At 41.0% G+C, this 26,300-nt stretch overlaps 1 protein-coding gene and 1 long non-coding RNA gene across 4 annotated transcripts; both read right to left on the minus strand.

Annotated features, from left to right (window-relative positions):
• Positions 1 to 1,583: 1,583 nt before the first annotated feature.
• LOC131226618 (uncharacterized) lies at positions 1,584 to 13,637 on the minus strand. Of its 2 annotated transcripts, none has more exons than XR_009161947.1 (2): positions 12,596 to 13,637; positions 1,584 to 2,307 (listed from the first exon to the last, which is right to left on the minus strand). It is a non-coding gene; the product is annotated as an uncharacterized LOC131226618 (long non-coding RNA). The 2 variants fall into 2 exon arrangements; XR_009161948.1 differs by lacking the exon at positions 1,584 to 2,307 and adding an exon at positions 11,379 to 12,461.
• Positions 13,638 to 13,828: 191 nt separating this feature from the next.
• Positions 13,829 to 17,514, minus strand: LOC131226617 (splicing factor-like protein 1). 2 transcript variants are annotated; one of them, XM_058222199.1, is made up of 2 exons: positions 14,808 to 17,514; positions 13,829 to 14,120 (listed from the first exon to the last, which is right to left on the minus strand). In XM_058222199.1, the coding sequence occupies exon 1, from the start codon at positions 17,457 to 17,459 to the stop codon at positions 14,844 to 14,846; it is 2,616 nt and encodes an 871-aa protein (XP_058078182.1). In that variant the 5' UTR covers positions 17,460 to 17,514; the 3' UTR covers positions 13,829 to 14,120; positions 14,808 to 14,843. The 2 variants fall into 2 exon arrangements, with proteins under 2 accessions (XP_058078182.1, XP_058078180.1); XM_058222197.1 differs by having other exon boundaries at positions 13,829 to 14,237; positions 14,808 to 17,513.
• Between the last annotated feature and the right edge of the window lie 8,786 nt (positions 17,515 to 26,300).

Raw genomic sequence — 26,300 nt, forward strand, 5'->3', positions numbered from 1 at the left:
TTTGTTTATAACTATTTGACAATTATTATTTGTAGACTTTTGTAACATTTGATGAGTAAATGGATATTTTCTATACTTATCACTTATCAGCTTATGTATTTTAATGTTTCTTTTTTATATTTTTTCTCTTTTTATTTATGCTTTTAAATAACTAAATGTTGCTTAAATCACATATAATTGGCTGGTTGCATTTTTTTTTTTCTTCATTCCTTAATTATTTATATTACCTCAACCTAACCAAATATTGTCTCTCAAAATTCGCACTTATAGATATTCCATTTGAAGATGATCCAATGACAAATATTTGGGATTATAGAGCCGAGTCTGCTCCCATGATAGAAATATAATGTTGCAATATGTGAAAAATAATTTGCAAACAAAACAAATCGATTAAAATTGCATTTAGCTTGTGAGAGAGGAGACACTACCCCATGTAGCAAAGCTCCTCCAGAAGTCCAGAATCTATTTAGATCCATTATCAACTCAAATACAAAAGCTTCCACCACCGATTCTCTTACAACCAATACAACCAGTCAGAAGATATAGAAGTAAGCCTCTTATAATTGACATGGCTAAAATCCAAGCCATCCGTTTATAGTCACACAAATTTTCAAAATTCGTAAATACTTCGTAATGTATATTTAAAATCTCATTTAATACATTATAAAATCTCAAAAGGCCAAGAATCGCCTCACTAATTGAATGGAATTCCTCGTGACAAATATAGCAGACATAAGAGATCATAAAGCTTGAGAATATCTCCTAATATTTTTCCTCCTCCTATCTCCTGACTTATACATGGTGGCCTCTTTGTACGGTATACACATTTTTGAATTCTAAGGATCATGTGTCTAGTAATTAGACTACTTAAAGCTGTTGATATATCTGACAGCCCAAATCTCCTTGATAGGACGCACTTAACTTTATTAGGTCTGCTCTTAATGCATGTCTGCACGTTTTCACGAGTACTGGAAAGATTTTTCATGGGAAAATAGGGCTATTCCTATTAAAAGCTTCTATTCATGCCAACCAAAGAAGTGCATAGAAATGCAATTCTTTGGGATGCAAAGTTGATGAATACAAGGAAAAAGAAGAAAGGTCTATTAGCTCGATACACAAGGCACTGAGAACTTGCAGGTTAAATCAAAAGGTCAGGGTGGTGGTCCCAATTTGGATGGCTTGTCAACCACAAACGTAGCCCCGTTTTAATTTCTACATACACGTGGACGGTAGGTTAGTTCCTGCCCATCAACAATCACACACTGCCAGAATATCTAATAACTCCGATCTCAAACCATAGAATAAACATTCAATCCATGTCTGATGGGAATCCTCCTTGTGTGCCGAATTTCCATTGTCAAATGGCCAAAGAAAAAGGGAAAAAAAAAAAAAAAAAAAAAACAGAAACTAGTTCAAAATGCATTGCTCCCAAATGGAACCGCAACAAATTCGAAATGCACAAACTTTCAAGACACTAATTAGCAGGCAGCATAGCTGCATTTCGAAATACCAAAAGGGCTAGTAAAATTGGCCAAAGGGTAGTTGAAATTCACTCAGCAAGCAAATTCAAAATGCAGTCTTCGTTGATGAGCAAAATCACTCCATTTGGACATGAGCACAGTCACTTCCATTGAACTTCTGCTCAAATTCTTCCACAATGCAAGTCCTCCAAGCTATCGCTTGAATGTGGCTTTACAAAACAAAGGTAGAAAAACTATTCACTGTTGCTGGAACAAACACTTTCAGACGTTCCCACCCCATGAGGGGCATGATCGCCAACTCAACCAATGGTGGCTACTATTTGATTTTGCATCAATCTACTGTTCATGGACTCAGTGGCAGTCAACATGAGCAAATGGTCAGCCAGCTTTCGATGGCACAGTTTCTCTCAAACCAAAAGTTACATGGATCGACAAACGAATAAATGTTGTAAACTTTCACAAGTCTAGAAGCATAAGAGTCCTGAGATCGGATTCCCGTTTGCAATAAGGAAAAGTAGTTTCGAAACCTTTTGACTTGAAATGATCCACATGGGTTAACTACAACTTAACCCAGATAATATCCTCCTTCACAACCTTTTTGAAACCCCTGGCTCCCCCATAAAGACTAGGAACATGTAATGATAGCTTCCCCACCTTTTTTTTTACCCTGCTGTCCAGAACCACCATGCTTTCTCATTAAACCCACTCCCCGAGTTCAATTTTCTTGATGAAAGGTACATCTTAAAGACTCACAGCCTCATCATGTAAGCCTTCTACCAAGGATGGGGTCCCCCTCTTTGAAACACCATCTCATGTGCACAGTTAGCTTGAAAAAAGAAAATAATAACAGAAATGTTCACGGTTAGTTTATTCAATTCCTCTAGGAGAAAAGCAGGAAAAAAAAAAATATAGTTAAAGAGACAAAACACCATCGGATAATGGAAATTTGGAAGTTTACTCTAGCTCCAACAACAACAACAACAACAACAACAACAACAATAATAATAATAATAATAATAATAATAATGTCAGCAAAAGGCTGAAGAGAAAAGGCGGACATATCTTTACATTAGCAAGCATGAGTATTATATATAAACAAGGTCAAATCACAAAACAGCACTTAGGCAGTTAAAATCAAACCAGATGATTGATAATGTGCATAGGCAATCAAATAAGCTAATATCATACTCCTTTCATAACCAATTACCACTCCTATAAATTTCCTACCTTCTACTCCATCTAAACTGGTGTTTGGAAACGGATTGGGGAATCAACACACAAGTATAAAAATGGTAATCCTGTCAGTATATTGGAGGTTCACGGTAGAAAAAGGGCATCATGCTCTGATGTGGGCCCCACCACCAAAGGTAACAAAAGGGCATGGGCATCTTTTCTGTCCCAGTGCATGCAGGATTATTATTCACCCTTCCAACTGATCTCTACCCATGGCATCATTGCAATTCCTAGGGCATGGGCATCTTTTCTGTCCCAGTGAGAAAAACAAAGAAACACAAACATGTACGATAGGAAAGGAACCTCACTTCTTGCCACCCAAAAGAAAAAAAAAACATCTATTTTTTATTTATGTCCTTTTTATCAGACAGCATTAAAAGAAAAAGACTATATAAAATAGCCATTGACACATAATAACTTGGACATGCCAAACGTAGAACATAGATTATCAATTAAAAGAACAGAACAGTCACTTAAATAAAAATCACCAGGAAAGGTAAAGAATCTTGAAAACTAAAACAGACAATAGGACACCAACATAGCAACAAATACACCATTTGCAAGGCAGACTGCATGGTGCATGAACTAGAGACCCCCAACCCCCAATTCCTAGGGCATGGGCATCTTTTCTGTCCCAGTGAGAAAAACAAAGAAACACAAACATGTACGATAGGAAAGGAACCTCACTTCTTGCCACCACTACATGGCCTACAGATACATACAGCCAGGTTGGCTTCACTTAATCGAAAGGCCACCAACATAGCAACAAATACACCATTTGCAAGGCAGACTGCATGGTGCATGAACTGGAGACCCTCAACCCCATATTATCACCCAATGCGGCTCAACAGGAAAGCCTTAGGCAACTAAGCCCTACAAAATGCTAAGGTTCCACCAGCTCCACCCACATAATCAAACAACACACCATCTGCATCTTGACTAGAGTGGGGAGGGGAAAGGTGAGGAGTTGCAGACAACCATAGTACCAAAACTCACTGGATCAACATAAACATTAACAAATCAACAAAAGAAGCAATAATGCAACACAAAAAATAAAAATAAAAAAATAAAAAATAAAAAATAAAAAATCAGTAAAGCTATATCTAAAAGACTCTGAAGCATTGTGTACTAAAAGAATGAAATATACAATAGTTACAGTAGGCAATAACATATGATTATTATTCATATGGACAACAGCACTGGCCATCTCACAAGATTATAGTAATAAACATGCATACGTGCATGCGTGTATTCACAGGCATCATTGTTATTATTGCCTTATCCCAACTACTCGGGTCATCATCATAGCCTTATCCAAACTATTAGGGTTGGCTGAATTCTCATGAATACAGGGCTGCCTGCCTGACATTAGCCCTCTTCCCCAGGCTGGCAGCTGGCTAGTACACGGCACCAAGTAGAGTTCAGTGCACCATTGTCTTCAGTATTTCTAAAATATGGCTATCAATATCGCCTTCATAACTAACATACAAAAATGCATACATGTAAACTAATCAACAGCAAGATCACAATTAACAGGCTCACATGAACTAACTAAATTCCATCTACATTAGTACTAACATAATATTTTATCAACATACACATGCAAATTTTTGTTATATAGTACAAGCCAAACAGCCTGTTGGTAAAGCCAAGCCCAGACAGAAATTCTGGTAGATTTCTAAACTCAGCCCAGCCCACAGGATATAATTTAAACCCTAGACCTCCAAATATGAGCTGAGCTAACCAGCATTGACATCCCTACCGGAAACAGACAACTTAACATGGGAACTCAAGGCACACACTTCCTTTTGATGCATTTTCACTCAAATGAGAATTATTAAAGAGATGTGATTGACTTAAAGAATGTCCCCAATGAGGACGTTGAATAGAACATATACAGGAATTGCAGCCACCATAGTTGCAAAAAGTATGAGAAATGTTGTGTAGCCCCAGGAAATGCAAACAAGAGGTGGAGCAGGAGCATGAGAACACATTGGATAGTAGTTATGCTTAACTTAGTAGCTCCCATCAATCAAGATAGTATCCAAAGCCACATGGCTCCAGCATAACAACTGGTTCCCGATGAAACACCCACCTCATGATATGTAGACTCAAGTGAATCTACCAAAAAACATCTCCTATGACATCAACACCTTCAATAGTTGCACAACTTGATAATGGATGCTTTAAGTCCTAGCACTTTCTTTAATGCATCTTCGCCAACAAATATGATAAAAATCGTGAGGGTGAAAATGTGGCTGATGCGCGCTTCACTTGTGCACCAGCACATACTGGCACAGCAAGTAATTGGGATCATCTTACCTATACAATTAAATTTAGTAGAATAACAAGCATGCAATCAATTTGATGGTCCAGAATACACTATTAATAATTTTGAAAAGATTTTGGAGGGATCTAAGGATTTCAGCTTGGATGACACAGATAAAACTGGAAAGTGAACAAGAAAGTTGCAAAATAACTTCGACAAAATGAAGTTAAACAAATATACTTTCAGGGTTCTAAGTATGCCGAGTTGTATTGTTGAACGGTGCTTAAAACAACATGCACAAATTTCAAGTCCTATCACTTGAAAAGGCTCTCATCATATTGTCGTCACAAAAAACAGACAAGCTTATCCATGCCATTGATACGGTACAATGAAAATACCTTTTTCAATACTAATTTAACATTGCTTTAACAGTGTTGATCAGGTATCATCGGCTGAGACCTAAAAAGCATGATGATCAGCAGATACATCTCCCTATATATTGTAGCATTGACAGAAAGATCTTAAACAAACCATGTGCAAACCCTAGACATCATGAGATTGACTTGGCCACAGGAAAAAGCTCTATTCCATGCTAAAATTTGGCACCAAATCAAATCTTACAACAAGTCCCTAAAAGAGAACGAGGGCAAGGGAAAGAAATCTAGCAGCAACACTCCAAATAGACTACATCAATTTCTAGCAGAAAGTGGCTTATGTTATGTAGAAAATGATCAGTAGGCCAGGGATCAATTGACAAGCTTAATTTCTCCTCTCTTCTTTTTTTCTTTTTTCTTTTTTGTTGTTGAAAGGTAACAAGCCTCATTTCTGAGACCCACAACAATAAACCTCTTTTCAGGCACTCATTGGTGTCCTATGGTTCTTAATTAATGCATACACTAAATGACATAACACCAACATGGTGTGAAAGTTCGCAATAGAAAAGGGACAAAAGCTGTGATCAGTAACAACACAGCATACTAAACAAATAGCCAAACCAGTCAAGAAGCATTAGCACACACCAACAACTTTTCAACTTAAAATCAATATTTGAACATATACAAGGTCCAATTGGATCCACCTTTCAACAACTAACTTCTGATCCAATTCAGGAAAGTAATAGATTGTATCATTGTTCTCTTTAGTTGAAATTGCAACATGCCCTTTAGCTCAACTAAAAGAACTAAACTGACTCCTAACCAGTCATGTCACTTTTTTTAAATAATTAACTTCATTTAAAAGGGAGACAATACAAAGGCTGCAAACGCCAAGTGACACTCTCATGGTTCCATAAGCCATTGACCATCATGAAGCAAAAAACGAAAGCAGAAGACAAGTGAATACAATGAAGAACACCAGAGACCTCACAGATAACTAGATCTGCATAACCAATATTAGATGCATGCCAACTAGCCTTGGCTATCCAGGTCCATAGTCCCTACCCAATCTAGCATAAGCTTGCTGCTCCAAAGAGCACACCCTGGAACTCGAGTCTCAATAAATCCCGATTGACGATAAAAAACAAGATTCTTCTTTTTTTAAGATCTCTTCCCCAGAGACTTTGTCCTCAAAGATTATTCTATTTTATCTCCCTTCCACACGGCACATGAGACCCCCAAGAAACACCATCTTCCATACAACACCCCATTAGACAACCATTTCCAAACTTACCTATCACTGGGTGTGTTATCAAATATGGGCATCCCTCGATCTGCGTAATAGATCCATGAAAAGATTTAATTCTTCATTAGTTGGAATCCTTTGCAACCTATTGATCCAAATCAGAGAACCCCAAACCATCTCAGTCCTGTAACAATCAAGGAACCCTCTCTTCCTTCACAATCGCCATTGAAAACAACTGTAGCTACTAATGGGCCCAATTGGATGTGACACAAGTTGTGTGCCGCATAAGTTACAAGGACAACTAGCCTGTAAGAGCTTTATCCCTAGTTTGTCAAAAGCCATATGGGCATGGATGCCTAGAGATGTGAGGACAATCTATCCAAAAAGTGAGAGAATAGCCTACCCTTGGAAAGGTGGGATAACATCTCTCAGATAGCAGTTCATCAAGGTACACACGTGTGCCAGAGGGTTGAATGTGGTGCATTCCTCACATGCAAATGTTCACATATACCATGTGCAAATGCACCACATGCACTTCTGTCAACCTTCCAACACCCCAAACATGCCATGTACCACATCCAACCTTCAAGCACTCTGCCACATGTGCCAACATGACAATGTGCAAATGCACCACATGTACCATATTCCATCTTCACGCACCACGATCAATCAACAAGCAGCCCACATGTGCCAATGTATGTATGCACCGCATGTGGTAAATGAGCCTTCCCTCCTCTACAGGGTTTGACAAACATGCAGGGTAGTGTGTCCAATAGGCTATCCAGTACTGCATATATGTGATAAAACTTTTGTTCCATCGAAACAGGGCCTATATTAAGAAGCAAATGACCATGGAGATCAAAAAAGAAATGAGGACTCAGCTATAATCAAAGTTCTATCAGACATCTTTTTTAACACATTTGTCCAACTAAGGCTTGTATGGAGAGACTATTTTATTGAACTGACCATTGTTTGTCAAATATCTTGTCTATACAAGCATGTGTGGCTCTTGTACGCATTAGGCAAATTGGCATATGAGGGCATTGTGGCACACTTGTAGATTAATAGCAATACAGGTGAGTTACTTGATATACGGTGGCACGCTTGTAGATTAATAGCAATACAGGTGAGTTACTTGATATACAGTGGCACACTTGTAGATTAATAGCAATACAGGTGAGTTACTTGATATACAGTGGCACATGTCAGTTGCTTGAACATGCATGGTAGCACATGCGGCAAGAAGCATGCATACACATGGGTACTACCACACATAGCACATGTGAAACGCTTGAAGATCTAATGTGGCAGGTGGGATGCTTGATAGGAAATCCCACTTCTGATGCATTCGCATGTGCAGCTTGTGTAAAACATATACCATGCATGTATAATTGGGCTAAAACTAACTTTGTGTCCAAATTGCCTTGTACACACTAACGGCTCGTTTTTTGGACAACCTTATCTTTAACTTTATTGCAATTGGTGCCAATGTCTGAATAATGATTGTTGACAAACCATGGACATGGAACCTATCTGGACAAGGGCGTCTGAATGTAACTTTTTAAATAACTAAACAAACCCCAACTATTTGCCTTTCATTTAGTAAACCACGTCTATATGAAGCCCCTCTAATTAGAAGGGCAGCATAAATGATGGCCATATCTCAAAAAGAGCTAATTGAGAGATTAAAAATAAAAATAAGAATCCAGAGATAAGAAACCACTTCTAGCTAAAGCCCCCTTAATGGCAGCACAAATGATGACTGTTTCACAGAAAGAGCTAATCAAGAGAACAGAAAATTCGCGGATAAGAAACACAAAAACAAACAAACACATATGGATTAAGATCTTAAGGGTTTGTTTGGTTACGAAACAGTTCTATTCAGACAGCTTAGTCCGGATAATACAATGTCCATGGCTTGTCAACTACCATCATTTGGATAGTGGCACCAAATTTCAATAAAAACAAAGACAAGGTTATCCTAAAAACTAGTCGTGGATGTGCACAAGACAAACTCGATAGAAAGTTCATTTCCACTCATCTTCCATATATACTTGAATGAGTAGCTATATTTTGTACGCATGCACGGCACATGTGCCACATGTGTGAACGGTGCCACAAGTGAGGCCACCCTACATGTGGTGCATCCAACCTTCAAGCACCCCACACATGCACATACACTACATGTGCCATCGTACATCTTCAAGTAACCCACGTGTCAAATGTGCCAATATCTATCTATGAGCACGCGTGCCAAATGTGCAAAAGAACCATATATGCTTGTCCAAACAACATGTTTGACAACTAACAGCCAATATAACATGATAGTATATCCATATAAGCCTATTTAGATAGGCCTTAGCTGGATAAATGTATTCAGAGTAGCCTATTCAAACAGACTTCAATGGTAACCAAATAGGCCATAATGGAATACAGCTAAACCACTAGTCTGAAAACCAACTCCTCGAATAAAGAGACAGAGAAAAAGGTCATGGGTTAAGTGCCAATCAATTACTAGCACCCACCCACCTCCTCATGCCACATGTGCCAATAGCCACACATGCACAGATGCCACATGTGCCATTGAGCACATGTCCAGATGTGTCAAATGTGTCGGTATTAATCTATGAGCACACCACATGTCGAGATGTGCCAAAACTGTAAACAAGCCATATATGCCTGTCCAAATAGGGTGCCTGACAAATAACTGTCAGTACAACATAATAGTATATCCATATAAGCCTCTTTAGACAGGCCTTGGCTGGATAGATGTGTTTAGAGTAGCCTATCCAAACAAAACCTTGATGATAACCAAACAGGCCATGATAGAATTACACCTAAGCCACTAGTCTGAAAACAAACCACTAAAATAAAGAGACAAAAAGAAAAAGGTCATGGCTTAAAGTGCCAATCAACCCCCCCTTTAGACCAGATGACCAGAAAACAATTAAACAAAAATGAGATTGCCCTAAAAAGGAGGAGATCATTAATTGAATACAGCGAGGAGGAAAATCATCATCCAGTAAATTGCAAAACTTGGTGATTGTTAAAGATAACATATATTTTTTTAGGAAAAATGTAAACATGATAACCACAAGTCACATTAAAAATCAACAGAACTGTCAACAAAAGTACCCTGCCCATTAAATGGTCAAGGACAAATCAAACTCAAGCAGACAATGCCAGCAAGGCAGACACTTAACTGATCATTGCTTGAATTTTATTATTATTATTTTTTTAGTAGCCCATGTTATTGCAAATAACAATTGAAAATGAACATGTTGCAATCCGTCCTCTTGAGTATGGATCCTAAAATCCAAATTTGACTCATGTAATATGTGGGTTTGACTCGATTGTAATTTGATTTGCCAAAAGACCACACTAAAAAAAAATTATGAAGGTTTGTTACATAATAGAAAGTTTTTTTTATGTGATATGCAATATATCATCTGATAACTAACGCATAGAGTATATCTCTGGCAATGTGACAATTCATTCGCATACACTGAACAACTGCACAGATGCATACATGTAGCTCAAAACTAAACCGTCTGATTCTTATTTGTAGGTCCCACGTTAATTGAGTTACAAAACAAAAATACATGAAATGGTTGCCTATCCATTGATATCTAATGGACTACACAGATGAAAAGGTCACAAATGTCAATTAATCAGAGGTTAAGATCATCAACCAACATGAGTTTGAGGTAATGACCTAGCGACAGTGTTCTTATGATGTGCGAATGGCTCAAGTGAATTGCATGCATGCTACGTGCTCTGTTTTAAAGCATGCACATGAACCATCAATCCATTAGTCTACTAGAGTATTAGATTTTTCCCATTTAAAACATCCTCCCTGTGGGTTAACAACAAGAGGAATTCTCACAATGATCTCAATGGCCCACCAAGTTACCATTCATTGCACGGTGTGCCGTAAAGGCCGTTACATAAAGGTAACGGTGGCAACCGTTACGCGTTACAGGGTCGTAACGGCCGTAACAGCCATTATGGAAAAAATGACCCATAATTGCTGTTAACGGCACATTACGTCCCCTATAAAGGCCATAACAGCCCCATAATGGTCTATTACGGGGCGTGTACAAGTTTTTCATACTCATTAATCAACATTACGGGGCATATACAAGTTTTTCAAGGTTTTTTTTAAATTAAATACATATATATATATATATATAGAGAGAGAGAGAGAGAGAGAGAGACCGTAATAGCCGTTATGCCCCGTATCGTAAAGGTAACAGTGGTGGCCGTTATGGCCACCGTTACCGTTACAGAACACCTTGATTCATTGTAATGGCCACCGTTACCATTACAGAACACCGTGATTCATTGAGTGCCTACACATATCATGTCATGTATATACATAGTTACATATAATATCCAAGAAGAAGAAGAAGAAGAAGAAGACAAAGAGGAAGAGGAAGAACAAGAACAAGAAGAAGTGCAACCAAGCTAGCCCTTAAGTTTTCTCAAGGAAGAATTTACTATCTATTAATGTCCTGAGCCATTTCAAGAAAAAAGGGGTTAATCCGCACATGTTTTCAAATTGGCTCCTGGACAAAACCTCTACTCGTATGTGGCTTTCATAGATAAGGCTAATTACTCTTTATCTTCTTGCAGGAATCTTGTTGGGGTTCACAGCACTAGTAAATATTCGATACATGGAGATCCATGGATTAGTGATGATTTACATGGGATTTATTCCTAAGATATTTCTTTAAAGCATGACATGACATAAAACATCAAATATACTAGATTCTTTTTTTTTCCCTATTTTTCGTTATTTTTATTAATTTATCTTGTTTCTCTTGAGTTCTTATAAATTTTTTTCAGTATTATAAACAACATTGGGAGTTGATGGCACTCATCCAAGTCCTATTCACACTAATGATACAACCTCAACCAATGACCGAGTCAGACAATGAAACCAGTATTAGCCTTGGCCTCCTCCCATTTCAACCCTGTACAATAGGATAACTCCTCCTAATGCAGAACATGGCACAGATACATTCCTAGCATGGTTGCATCAAAAGGTGGACCATAAATTGATCATAACTTTTGATCCGGGTATCGTTACGGAGCGCATAACCTATCAATCTTTACTGAAACGGTCCATCCAAGGTGAACCGACCCATAAAGTGGGTCACGTCCATTTCGTCAAAAAACACACACTTCCAGCTCAAAAACGAAAATTTAAGGAAAATTTACTAGTTTTAGTAATTCCGAATTATTTTTAATATTTTCTTACTTTTAGAGTTTTAGATTTTCTTCTTTTTTATAAACTTGTAATCATGCTAGGATTCTTCTAGCAAAATTTTATCTGGAACTTTTATTTTTAGAAATTAGGTTTTAAGAAGAGTTTTATTAGTTAGAATTTTGTTATTTTTGGTAATTACGAAATTTGGATTTTTTTTTCTATATTAATAGTGTAACAGGGACATACATATCAAACAATTATCAATCAATCAAATTTCGAATTTCTCGAATTTATTTCTATTTTCTCTCCTTGTGGATTCAAGGAATCTTTGTGAGGAGTCCAAAGAAGCTCCGTGGATTCAGAGTAGTTATCCTTGAGGAAAACGGTGATCGACCTCATCGCGCTCATCCCTGTGTCACCCTCCGTCACCCTCCCAGCCAACGACCAAAATATTATAAAGCCCATTATTTGCTATTTAATTTTGACTTTATTGCTGATTTTATCTTCGGAAATCATTCTGTTATGCTATTTCCCCAACGCAAAATATAGCCACAGGGCACAAGCCTCCGTAGCCCTAGACCAAACCTCCAAGTATTTCTCAGACTTCTTCCAATTAGATCTTAGTTCTTCAATTGCTGCATCAGTTCTTCTGGAATACAAATCCAGCAGCAAAATCATTAGCATGATTGCAGCATTGAGGAACTTGTCAAAGCTGACAACATGCAGAAACTCTGAAGCCATATTAGAACATTGTCAGAAAATGCAAAATTCTAACTGTACCTTTTAAGAAAATGTACAAAGGAGAACACTACCACCGCCGTCCATTGGCTAAAACGTGAAGATGATACTTCGCTATTGGAAGCACTCGAAGAGAAATTCCGAAGGTCATCAAACATGTTCAAATAGAGAGTTAGCAGCCATAAAACAAGCTCATCATTTTGAAACACCTAGGTAAGTTGCCCATCAAAAAATTCAACCTTGCCATCAAAAACCTTTTTCCAAGTTACCCAGCAGAGACGAAGTGGATAATCAAGTGCAGAAATGTTCAGATTATCATAAGAAAAGCTTCTTTTTTGTTGGTAGTAACGAAAACTATGATTGCCATATAAATCATTTTCCTAGCATTTGAACTGGGGTTGCAACAGAAACTCAAGTATCTCGAGGTTCAAATTGCAAGATTCAATTTTTATTTTTTTTTTAAGTAAAATGTAAAACTTCTTTTTACGAGTAAAGTCACAAATAAATACTCTTTTTACAGGTAAAACAAAATATAGCTGTTCACCTTAAAGAGTTTCAGTATTTAAAAATATGCAGTGAAAGTCAAAACAAAATGGAATGGCTGGCTTAAGATAAAACAGTGATCCCAAAGGAACTTGAATGATTTCTGCTTCTTACAGCAATAAAGCACCATGAGTGTGATGGCGAAGAGACGAGAGTTAGCCTTTCTGCAAGTTAGAGTTTAGAGAGAGAGAGAGAGAGAGAGAGAGAGAGGAAGGACGGGTGGACAAACAAACAGAAAAACGGGTTACATAAAAAACATCTATAAGACTTGTTCAGTTGTAGAGATCCCATGGGCAGCAGTGATCTGTTAGAATAAACATACGGTGATTAGATGGAAAAATAGTAAAGCTAACTCCAGTCCTCCGTCTATAATTTTGAAATTGTACCAGAGGAACCACCGACTACCGATAGAGGTAAATGTGTATTACAACCTGCCACGTAAGAACTGGAAAGGCACATCAGGCTAACAAAGCTAATAACGAAAAATCCAAAGCATCAAGACATTGGCATGAAAACCCAGAGCGTCAAGACATTGGGATCAAAATACCTTAGTTGCCAAAGCAATGCGCCCATATCATCTCAATATACTTACACAGAAACACCTTCTGCTCTGGAGATGGGAGGGCCACACATCAAGCGGCTTCATGGTACCGTACCCAGGTAAAAATTAATAGGGGCCACAGATAGGAAAAATAAACATAAAAATCATTACTGGAAACATGAGGGAGGTCAGGACATGAAATAAAATGTAATTACCCAGCCCAAGATGGAAGAATATAAAAGTCATCTCAAACAAAACATAATAACATAAAACTGTCAGTAATTAGGTACTCCTGGAAGTTCAAGAAAAATTTAAGGGCAAAAGATATTAGCATCCAAGATGCACTGAAGGTGGCAATCCCATCCACATGGAGACGAAATCCAGCCCCATGCTAAAAAGAGGAAAAGCGTGAAGCCACAGAGTAGCTGGATGCACAATTTCTCCAATACAATGCCAAATAAACCATCTTCCAGCCTGATGTCTCTGCAATTATCATAACAGTACAGCAAGGTTAAAGTTATGAGTCCCAAACGTCCAACAAGTTGAAGTCATAGCAACAGGTAATTAATCAGGTTCAAAGAGCTCCAAGAAACCTGAAGCCTGCCAAAAAAATTCAATCATAACCAGAAACAAGGTCAAGAAAGGTAAAATATGATTATAGCAAAATGCATTGTGGAGAAAAAGAAATACAAATATCATGATTAAAAGAACCATGCAACATTATCCTCATCTTCACATAATCCTAGGCAGCTGAGAATGCCCTCTGCTAAATACAAATATATATATATATATATATATATATATATATATATATATATATATATATATATATATAATCCCAAATTTTACCAAGTACATCAGAAGAAGAATTCAGCAACACATATGGCTATAAGACTGACTGGTTTTTTATGAACATGTTTTCACAGTGAAAACTTGTGTAAAAGAAACGTCACTTTATACAAGTGTACTTCCGTCATACCTATGACTATCATACTTCGATTTTTCTTGAATCTTTGCTAAGTTATAAAATACTCATTTTAGTGTTGTCAAGAAAAAGAAGAAGACGAAGAAGATATGATGCTCCTTTTAGAAAAATCATCAGAACTCAACAGTTCCTGTCATATAGTGAAATAAACCCAGAAGCAATGGATAAGAATATGGGATGCTTACCTTGCAAGCTGGAAAAAGAACGACCAACTGGTCAAATCACTTCATTTCTGCCATGAACTTCTCGTACTCAGAGTCGGTAGCGTAAGTCACTGGCTCTGCAGATGAAACAGGCTGAGGGGCAGGCGGATTGGAGGCCCATGGTGTGCTTCCCATGCTCTGTGAATGGTCAACCACCGAATGATGTACAGGAGGAACTGCACCATAATAAGATGGGTAACCTAAAGAAGATGGAGGATATGCAGGCGGAGCATTTGGTGCCACTGCGGCTACCGAATTTCCATATATGTTGTTGGGTACAGATTGCACGGATGGATTCTTCTGAGATTGCACTCCAGGGGGTAAACTCTGGAGCGCTTCACTAGACAGCATACTTTGAGAAGGCGCACCAGTAGGTACAGTCAGAACTGTAGTTGGATATTGAGCGCCATAAGGTGGCATAGCTTGACCTTGAACAGGGGTGTACATGCTTGAACCAGGAGGTGGAGGGGTATAAGGAGCATACGGAGGAGGAACAGGTGGTGGCCCCCAAGGAACTGGTGCTCCCATGTAGCTTCCGGGTGGCGGGTTTCCAAGAGGCCCACCGGGTGTAAATTGCTGAGGCGGTCCAGGATACGTAGGCATCAACGGAGCTGGAGGACCTGGAGGTACCGTAGGCTGTGGTGGCTTGCCAGCAACTCTTACAGCTATAACTCTTCCCTCAAGGCGATACCCATTCATACTAGCAATAGCTTGATTAGCTTGAGACACGTCAGAATACTTCACAAAACCATAACCTTTACTTAATGCAGTCACCCGATCCTTAATGACCTTAGCCATAACAATCTCACCAAAGGGTGAAAACAGTCTAATCAGTGCATCATCATCAAGAGTTGGCGGCAGGTACCCAATATACAGATTTGTATCATCGTGCTCCTTAACCATCTTAGCACCATTAGCCAGCCCCGGTTGCGATGTGCTTCCAACACCTCCGGCACTGGTGTTACTGGCCCAAGGAGGATTGCTCCCTGAACCACCGGAACCAGGAAGTGCCAATGCTGAGTTCTGCGTAGTTAGTGAATCAGGTGCAGTACCACCTAACTCGGCCAAGAAGTTCTGATACTCATCATCCATTTTCTTCCCTGTTCCCTTCATGGGGCAATCAATGGTGGGATGCCCTCCATCCCCACAAATTTTACAGAGAACATCGCTCTTAAAAGTCGAGGTACGAGCAGGGCAAGCATACTGGCGGTGCCCTGGCTCACCACACAGCCTACAAAATTCATCGTCTCTAATTGTCCCATTCAAAGCAGCAAGTTCCCTAAGCTGCTGCCGCTTGTGCTCATTGAGCCCTTCATCGACGGGCATCAAGAGCTTCTCCACCATCCCTGCAGCTGCGTCAAGCGCTTCCTGCGTCTCGGCTTCCACCAACACATGTAAATCCTCATTCTCTGACGGATCCGGCTTCAAGTCACGCTTCTGCTGCAGTCTACCTTCCTTAACAGACCCTTTACCCCGAATCACAATCTTTGCACCGGTCTCCTTCTCCATTCGCTTCTGAGTGTTTCCCCTCGGCCCAATTATGAGCCCTATGAAATTGTAACCAGGGTATTCTTTCATGGGTATGTACAGCTTCTTCTGAAGCTTAGGTGGCCGGTAGTCCGCCGGGGGCTTGAATGCAGGGTTCCGCTTGATCAGCTGAGAGATGATTTCCTGCCTCTCGCATGTCAATCTCTCACGGGCACGGTACTCGCGGGTGTTTATACGGATGCCCATGTTATCATAAATGGGTTCGGGAGAAGGCGAGCGGGCACCTTCAGGGCGGTCATCCAAGGGTAGACCTGACTGTAACATACGACTAATTTCAAGAAGCCTAATGTTAAGAGCTTGAACTTCGGGATCGACATCCATACCTCCGGTAAATTCCTTCATGAAGTCAGGGAGCTGTATAATGGGCTTCGGTTCATCATCAGCCCAACGGGATTTCCGCTTACGGCCGCTGCTGCCTGCCACATCTCCATTTTGGGGGTCGGATTCGGACGGGGGATCCCACCTACTCCGGCGCTTGCGACGGCTGGTCGTCTCTTCTTCCCCACCGGAGTAGTCCCTGTCAGTGCCGCTGTTGGTGGCGTTGACACCATTTTCCGATAGCAGTGGCTTCTGATTGCCGAATTCAGCAGTGTTAAGACCCGAAGAGGACTTCTCTTGGGTGACTGTTTCAGAAGAAGGCAGCGCGTTTTGGGCTAGGGCTTCACGCCCTTCTGCAGAAGATGGCAGATTCCCGTGTTGGTACGAAGAAGCTAGGGTGTCTGCCGAAGGCGGGGTTTCGGAAGGAGGTGGCGGAGGCGGTTCTTGACCGTTTGAATCGACGGAATCTGCATAAGGAAGTGGATCCGAAGCAGAGAAGCATGGGATTTCTGGAGGAGGAAGAGGAGGATTTTCGTCGTGCGAGGCTGGAGTTTCTGGAGGAGGAGGAGGAGAAGGAGGAGGAGGAGGAGGGTTCTGATCGTATGGAGCTAGGGTTTGAGCAGAGAAGAAGATATTTGGAGGAGGGAGATGAGAAGCTGGGGTTTCAGAGAAACGGAGAGGGTTATGGAAGGAGGTAGAGTCTAGTGTTTGGGAAGAGGAATCTAGGGTTTTGTGGGTTTCCGCAGGCGTAATTGCAGGATCCTCCATCAGGATTTCTAGAGAGAGAGAGAGAGAGAGATTTCTTTTGCGGGATTATCCGGTGCAGTTTTCTTTTGCGGGATTCTCTGGATGGATTGGGACCTCCACACTCGCTTGAAGGAGCACCCGATCTCGGTCACTGGCAGCATGTATAGAATCGAAAGCGCCTGACATGGAAACGGATTGGCTACTCCCCCTGCCACCAGCCAATGGCTGACGGTCGGTGCCTTTCGGGCCCCACCATGATGCATTTGTTTCATCCATGCCGTCCATCTATTTTTCTAGATCATTTTATTTTACGAGAGTAAAAATGAGGTATATCCCAATCTCAAGTGAACCACATTACAGGAAACAGTTTTTCTAGATCATTTTATGTTCTTATTATTTTCTGTAACAAGTCCTAAAATGGTCTCTAAAAATAGATGAACGTAATGGATGAAGCACATGCGTCATGGTAGGGCCCACGGAGCACTGACCACCAGCCACGGGGCTGGTGGCATGGGGCGCAGCCAATCCGTTCCGCTTGACATTCGCTGACGTGGACGGAACGACCTCATGTGAATGGGATCACCCTGTCCATCAGGTGCACCGGCGTGCATTTGAGAGCGCATCAGGCGAGAATGGACGCGGCTTGGCCAGTGACGCTGCCACTAGCTAGGTGGCGAGTGGCTGGTGCTATGTGGGCCCACAATAATCTATGTGTTTCATCCACACCGTTTATTCATTTTTACACATCATTTTAATAATTAATCTCAAATTTGAGGTAGATTAAAATCTCAGGTGAACATGGAAAAACAGTAGTGATTGAATGTCTATCATTATAAGCCTCCTAGAGCCCACTATAATGTTTATTTGACATCCAACCTGTAGATCAAGTCACACAGGCATGGACGAAGGTAAAAGAAGAAAAATCAGCTTGATCTTTTGCAGCCCGTAGAAGTTTTTAATGGTGAGAATTAAATCAGCACTGTGTGGTTCACTTGAGATGTTTATTTACCTCAATTTTGAGTTCATACCATAAAATTATATGTAAAAATGGATGGACAACATGGATGAGACACATAATTAATTATGTCGGGTCCACATAGCACCCACCACCCGCCATTGCCTAGTGGCAGGGGAGTAGCCCGAGGATTTCCTGGAAAACCTTTCGCATGCGCTGCAAACTTAGATGTGCCCACCGTAATTGTTGTGAGAAATTCATCCGTCCATCAGTTTTTTTAAATCATTTTAGGACTTGGAGTCCAAAAGTAAGCAGTTCCAGGACTCTAACTAGGCATCACTCAAGTAGAAGGTGGGCAGGGAAATTCCTACGGTTGAAACATCCCAGAGGTCTACAGTTATGGTCACATGACATTCATACCGTTCGTGACTACATTTCACTTGGATGAACTGAAAAAACAAATATCATCCTAATTCAAAAATTATGTAGCCTCATGAATATTTTAACCGTGAACATTCAATTCTCACGGCCTGGTAGAGTATTGGACTTGGTTCATTTTTAGGCTAAAGTCTTAAAATTAGCTCAAAAAAATATGTGAATAGTGTGAATTTCTTATAAATATCATGGTAGGCCCCACCTAAGTTTAGCTTACCGCTGAACCTTTCATAGGAAATCCTGAGAACCCTCTTCACCTAAAGCGTATTATACATCCTACCCCCAACCGCCTCCAACTGGGACCGGCAGAAGCTTTGAGTGGCCACCGTGATGTATGGTTTTATCCACACTGTCCATCTAATGTTCCGTATCATTTCAGTATATATTTTCAAAACTGAGGCAAATCCAAGACACAAGTTGACCAGACAATTGGTATTAAACTATAACCATTGAAAACTTATCAGGGGCCACGGAAGTTTTGGATCAAGCTAATATTTGTGTTTTCTCTTCATACAGGTCAATGTAAGTTTATGAATAAGTTGAATGGCAGATAAACATCACAGTGGGCCCTTGATAAGTTTCAATAGTGAGAATCATTATCATGGCTGCTTACTGTAGTGTGGTCCACTTGAGGTTTGGATCTACCTCAGTTCCTAGTTACTGGATAATATTATGAAATAATACTAAAAAAATGGATGAACGGTGTGAATAAAACCCATACATCACCGTGGTCACTTAAAGCTCCTGAGTGTTCCTAGCTAGAGATTGGCGGGGCAGGACAATATGCGTTCTCACTCACCCGAGAGGGCGTAGCTCCTACCTCAGTTCCTAGTTACTGGATAATATTATGAAATAATACTAAAAAAATGGATGAACGGTGTGAATAAAACCCATACATCACCGTGGTCACTTAAAGCTCCTGAGTGTTCCTAGCTAGAGATTGGCGGGGCAGGACAATATGCGTTCTCACTCACCCGAGAGGGCGTAGCTCTTAGAATGGGGTTACCATGGGGCCCACCATAATGTATATATTATGTATCCACCGTGTCCATACATTTTTCCATATCATATTAGGGTATTATCCTATGCCTTGAATCCTCGTGGCAAAATCGACCTGCCTTTTTCAAGAGCTTATATATCTGGCCATAGTCATTGTTAACCTGTTACTCCATTTCTACGGTCGGCCAGACCTTATAGAAATGCTAGGAGAGAGGATCCGAAGATTCTTAATTCTAAGATGACTCTTGGTCTGTAATCAGAGATTCAGGACAAGGGGACCACAGTTACAGAGATAGAAGGTGTTAGGCACCCACTTTGCCCGTATTGTTTGTATGGTCTCTACTTCACAAGATCTGACAATTCTTGAGGGTTAAGGATTGGTTCTCGTGCGCAAGCAACGCAATGGTGTATGTGATGTTGTGTTAAATGCAAAGCTTGTGACTGGCTTAGATTCGGGCTAGATAAACCCACCCTAACTCCTACATTTGCCAAAGCAAATAACCAATTAGCATAATTTTTTGACGAGCAGGATTCGACTAAGTCGGCAAGCCACATAGCATATGTTTATATTAATTGGGTGCAAGATGCAATGTTACGCAAAAATGATGTATTAAATGAGCAAGGGGGTTGAGAAGTGAGTAGGTGTTGTACAATACAAATGATGAGATTTAGATGAAGCACATTGAAGCTTGAATGGCTGGATGGACGGTAGTGTTGCAAGGATTGGATTGAGTGTCTTGAATTGAGATCTTGATGGCTCTAGATTAGGTTGGGCTAAGCTTGACTTGGGTTGGACTCTTTCTTATGGTTCTCTCCTTGTAAGGTTCTGAAAAAATTCGTACTAAAACTCTAGTACATCCACGAACAGAACCTCTCGAGGATCGTGCCAGTCGAGCTAGAAACGGCAGAACGTATTGAAATTTGTGAAGTTAGAGTAATTAGAGTCAGATAATCATTCTCGTAAATTATGGATGGTTAAGATTGTCACGCCCCAAACCCAGAAATCGGACTCACAGGAATCCCGATCGCTGAATCTGATGCCGACAGCCTCCGTATACCCCATTCTCAGCTCACAGCGTCTATACGCCAGATTCCAATCCTGGGATCCTACAAGGACGATTTTCCAACTTACATTTTTCTCGTAAGAAGCATAACCACAAGTTTGCCCAAATCACAAAGGCAACATTATCATCACATATCCACTAATATAATCATTTGAATACAATGCTGAAAGGGAAATACATATATCAAAAATCAAAGCTCCAGAGGTCTGCAGTATGCTCCAAGCTCCACGCTGCTGAAACCTAATGCTACCTGCACGCAGCTATCGTGCATAAGCTTAGAGAAAGCTTAGTGGGTAGTGAAAGTATGTAAGCAGAATATGCCTGCTCAGAATGTAATATCAGAGTAAACGAAATTACCGATAAGTCCACAAGCCATACAATATCAGATTAAGCAGAAATACTGACAAGTCCATGAGTCACCTAGTATCAGAGTAAGCAATATAAATCAGTTATGCAAATGAGGAGTCAAAGAGAGCCAAATATCAGATAGCAAGGGTACAATGCAACATGTAAATCCTGCTAAGTCCGTCTAGGTCATACAAGTGCAGAAATATAACAACCCAAAATGCTAAATGTTGTGGATGCAATGCAATATGCGGTGCGAATGAAATGAATAAGTTGGAGTGAATTCGGGATAATAGTACGTAGTATTGCAGGCTATGGGGTCCATCACAAAGGACTTCTATCCAAACCAGTCTCATACCTAAATTTGGATAGTCAGACTCAATGTGGTAAACTCCTGGTCTCAGGTTAGTCCCGCCCTCCAACCGAAATTCTGGCTGTTGTGAAGGTACACATAACAAATAGTTGCGCACCACCAGCCTGAGTGAATAGTGAATGAATGAATGAATATGCAACTCCTACTCAATAAGTCCACATATCGGTACTGTACATCTCTGGGATCATCCCCGGGGTCTAGTACGCTCCAAGCTGGCTACCGCCCCAGCCGGCCGCGTAGCCCAGCAAGTGGAAAAGACCTCACTACCTACCTGCCAGTTGTCACGCCCCAAACTCGAAAACCAGGCTCACAAAATTCCAGATCGCCGAATCCAATGCCAACAGCCTCCGTAGTACCCCATTCTCGGCTCCTAGCGTTCATACGCCAGATTCCGATCCTGGATCCTATAAGAAGGATTTTCAACATAAATTTATTTCATAAGAAGCATAACCACAAGTATACCCAAATCATAAGAACAACATCATCACCATATATCCACTAATATAATCATTTAAGTACAATACTGAAAAGGAAACACATGCATATAATAAAATCTCCAGAAGCTCTGCTGCATGTTCCTGCCCCAGCTTGACTGCGTCCTATCGTTACCTACATTCATCTATCGTACATAAGCTTATAAAAAGTTTAGAGGGTGGTGTAAGTGTGTGCACAAGATAAGTATCAAGCATTCAATACAATGCCTTAATCATACAATATCAGAATTACTGGCATGAATCATATGAAATCAGAGTAAACGGAAATACTGCAAGTCCATAAGAATATCATCAACCTCATCCAGGATATGCGATGAAAAGACATAGCAAGTCAATGTCATACACTGAGAGAGTAACACAATGAACCAGATATCAGATATCGAGGATGCAATGCAATATGCAATTCGGGAGAGCTACGAATACCATCAGCCTTATCTAGGTCATATAAATACAGAAATATAGTAACCTAAAATGTCATATGCCATAGATGTAATGCAATATGTGGTGGAAATGGAATGACCATGCTGGAGTGTGAAGTCGGGATGATAGTACGTAGTATCGCAGGTTATGGGGTCCATCACAAGGGACTTCTATCCAAACTAGTCCCATACCTAAATTTGGATAGTCAGACTCAATGTGGTAAATTCCTGATCTTAGGTTAGTCGCGCGCCCCAACCAAAATCCTGGCCATTGCGAAGGCACACGTAACAAATCGTTGCCTACAACCAGCCCGAGTGGATAGTAAATGAATGAATGAGTACGCAACTCCTGCCCAATAAGTCCACATATCAGTATTGTTCTTCTCTGAGATCATCACCGGGGTCTAGTACACTCTACACTAGCTTGCTGCCCCATCAATCGCACAACTGGGTAAGTGGAAAAGACCTCACTATCCGCCTGGCCAGTAGTCGGTCAAGATCTACCCGGCACGTCGATAGCGGACCCATTCACAAGCTGGTCAAACTCAGCCTAGCTATGCCTACTCTCTCAGGCGGGTAAGGCCACACCCCATCCCAACTGACCACGACACAGTAGGAGACGCGGCCTACTAGTATACAACCCTCACGCGTGTATATATATATATCCACTCGGTCTCGACGTTAGAGCGTCCTCTAGTACCAAGAGGGTTTAGGAATTTTCACCCAAGGCCATCTATAACAGCCCGATACTAATAACATATTTCCAGTGTCCCATCTGGCCATCCACGATATGCCTGTGAAGGCTACAACCCTGATGTCACTAGGGCATACAACAATCACAACACACAATGCTAGATGCATGAGTCATACAATCCAGTCATGCATCAACCTTGCGTATACCATGCGCTCATGTGAGACAATCTCCGCCTATCAGGGAGTTTTATAACAACCTGCCCAATGACATATGCAATGGTCAACCACATCTTATAACAAGCATGCAGATGATGCGTATAGGCATGTTTCATGATGCTATGCTGTCACATACTCATAAATCGGTATCAATAACCATCATCAACAATCGACCTCGACAATGTGGACATTTAACCAACATTGTCCCCAAGGAATGGCCCACATAGAGCCTAACATGTAGTGGACCCATTACCTCACTTAAGGGCTAAATATACAATACCATGGGCCTCACTCAAGAGCTCAATACACATCACAATGGGCCTTTCTCACGGGTCTAACATACATTACAATGGGCTCCATCGCCTGGCCTTCAATGCAGCACAATGAGCCTTATAACATAAGCCTCGTATACATCACATTGGGCCTTAAACACGGGCTGAATATACATCACAATGGGCCTCAAATATGGGCCGCATATACATCATATTGGGCCTCGACAATCGAAATCGGCAATTGAAATCGGCCTCGATAATCGGAATCGGTAATTGGTCATGATAATCAGCCTCGATCGCAATCGGTAATCGGCCACGACAATCAGAATCGATCGATATTCGACCTCGATAATTAGAATCGGTAATCAGCCACAACAATCGGAATCGATCGATAATCAGCCTCGATGATTGGAATCGGCAATCGGAACAGCCTCGACCCCGATAATCAGAATCGGTAATCGACAATCAGAATCGGTCTCGACCTCGATAATCAGAATCGATAATCGGCCTAACAAAGGGCCTAAGGGAAGGCCACAATATGAACATTTATCCATCATTGCCCATCAATGTGGACATTTAACCATCATTGCTCTTACAATGTGGACGTCAAACCATTATTGCTCCCAAGGCATGGCCGCCAAAACATCATTATGCACATCGCGTTGGAATCTCACATAGCGACGAACCTCATATACATCATAGTCGGCTCACACAAAATCTTCACATACGTCTCATTAGGCCTCACATCCGTCCAATGGGCCGCATCATGTGGGTCACTCCCAATGGGTCAACCATGCATCAAATGGGCTACATCAAATGGGCAGATTAAAATGGGTCGTGAATCAAAGGGGTCGAATCAAAGGGGCCACTTCAAATGGGCCGAGTTGAATGGGCCGATTCAAATGGGCCAAATCAATGGGCCGAGTCAAACGGGCCGAGTCAAATGGGCCGATTCAAATGGGCCGAATTAATAGACTGAGTCAGATAGGCCGAGTCAAATGAGCCAATTCAAATGGGCCAAATCAATGGGTCGAGTCAAACGGGCCGAGCCATTCATCCATCTATAGAGGTCATTTTAAAGCATTATCCAAACAATGAATCAGATAAAAAATCATTGGACCATACTACAAATAACAACAAAAATGATGATTGAAGGATCATCTGGACCATATTGCAAATAGTAGTGAAAATAGTGATTTTCATTGTTAAAATCTCACAGGGCCACCACTTTATTTTCTATCCAGTTTGTTTGTAAGGTCACAAGGACCTGAACAAATTTCATATAGGTCCAAAGCTTCTGTGACCCAAGAGGGGTTTTAATGGTGTGCGTTCAACCCCTCGCTGCTTTTGCTGTGTGGACCACTTAATGGCAGATCTGATTTATTATTATTATTATTATTATTATTATTATATATTTAAGCCATAAGACCTGTTTGCCATTAGATGGACGGTTTGGATTTATCACATACATCAGGGGAAGGCCCACCGTTTGGACGGTGTGGATAAGACCCATAAATCACGGTGGCCCCCACATGAATGGATGGACGGTTTAGATATGGCACGTGCCACATGCACGACTCACAAGTGCGAAATGGATGGACGGTTTAGATATGGCACGTGCCACATGCACGGCTCACAAGTGAGAAATGGATGGACGGTTTAGATATGGCACGTGCCACAAGCACGGCTCACAAAAACGGGCGCTGATGTATCGTTAATACAGCAGCACTCTAGTTGCTGTACAACCTCAACCACTGGATTTCCACAAAGATGGGTCCCACGTGGGGCCCACCAAACAAACAATATAATATTATACATATATTATACATTAATATATTCATATATGATATAACTATATAATAATATAATATATTATTTCATATATTGTATTCATCCACTCCAGCGTCTAGATGGACGGCCTGGACGGTGAATACCTTACACATACGATGGTGTGGCCCATCTAAATGGATGTTTGACGTGGACGGGTCCCACCTCACGGTCAGTTCACACTTCACAGTTAGCCACACCCCACTATTAGGCACACTCCACCGCTAGCACACCTCACTGTTAGTCCACACACTCCACCGGTGGCCACGTCCAGCGTCCCCAGACGTTGGACGGTATAGATTCAACACAGGCATCATGGTAGGTCCCACATGGATGTGGCCTACTTGCTTGGATCGATTCATATTTGTATTTTCCTTCCGTTTAGGCCCGGCATCGGGCTGGACGGTGTAGATCCAACACATCCATCAGGTGGGTCCCACAAAGGTGGATGGCATGGAGGAGTTACATACCTCATGGTGGGTCACACACACGCACACACCAACATCCATAAGAGAGGGAGAGAAAAATGAGAAGGGGAGGGACCTCGCCACTATTGGGCCCTCCAAAGTACAATGCATACATCAAGTGGGTCCCACCATAAGTGGGCCAAAAAAAATAATCCAACGGTCAATCACCCACTTATTGCACTCCTCCTTGATCCCTTGGACTCCTATGCTCCTTGCCTTCACTTTTGATAGAGGTTGATGGTGATTGGAAGATTGAGATAGGAGATGAGAAGGTGAGCCACACTTACTATTTGGGAGAAAGCT

The sequence above is a fragment of the Magnolia sinica genome, chromosome 15, assembly GCF_029962835.1.
Source record: "Magnolia sinica isolate HGM2019 chromosome 15, MsV1, whole genome shotgun sequence".
In the NCBI taxonomy this organism is placed as follows: Eukaryota; Viridiplantae; Streptophyta; class Magnoliopsida; order Magnoliales; family Magnoliaceae; genus Magnolia; species Magnolia sinica.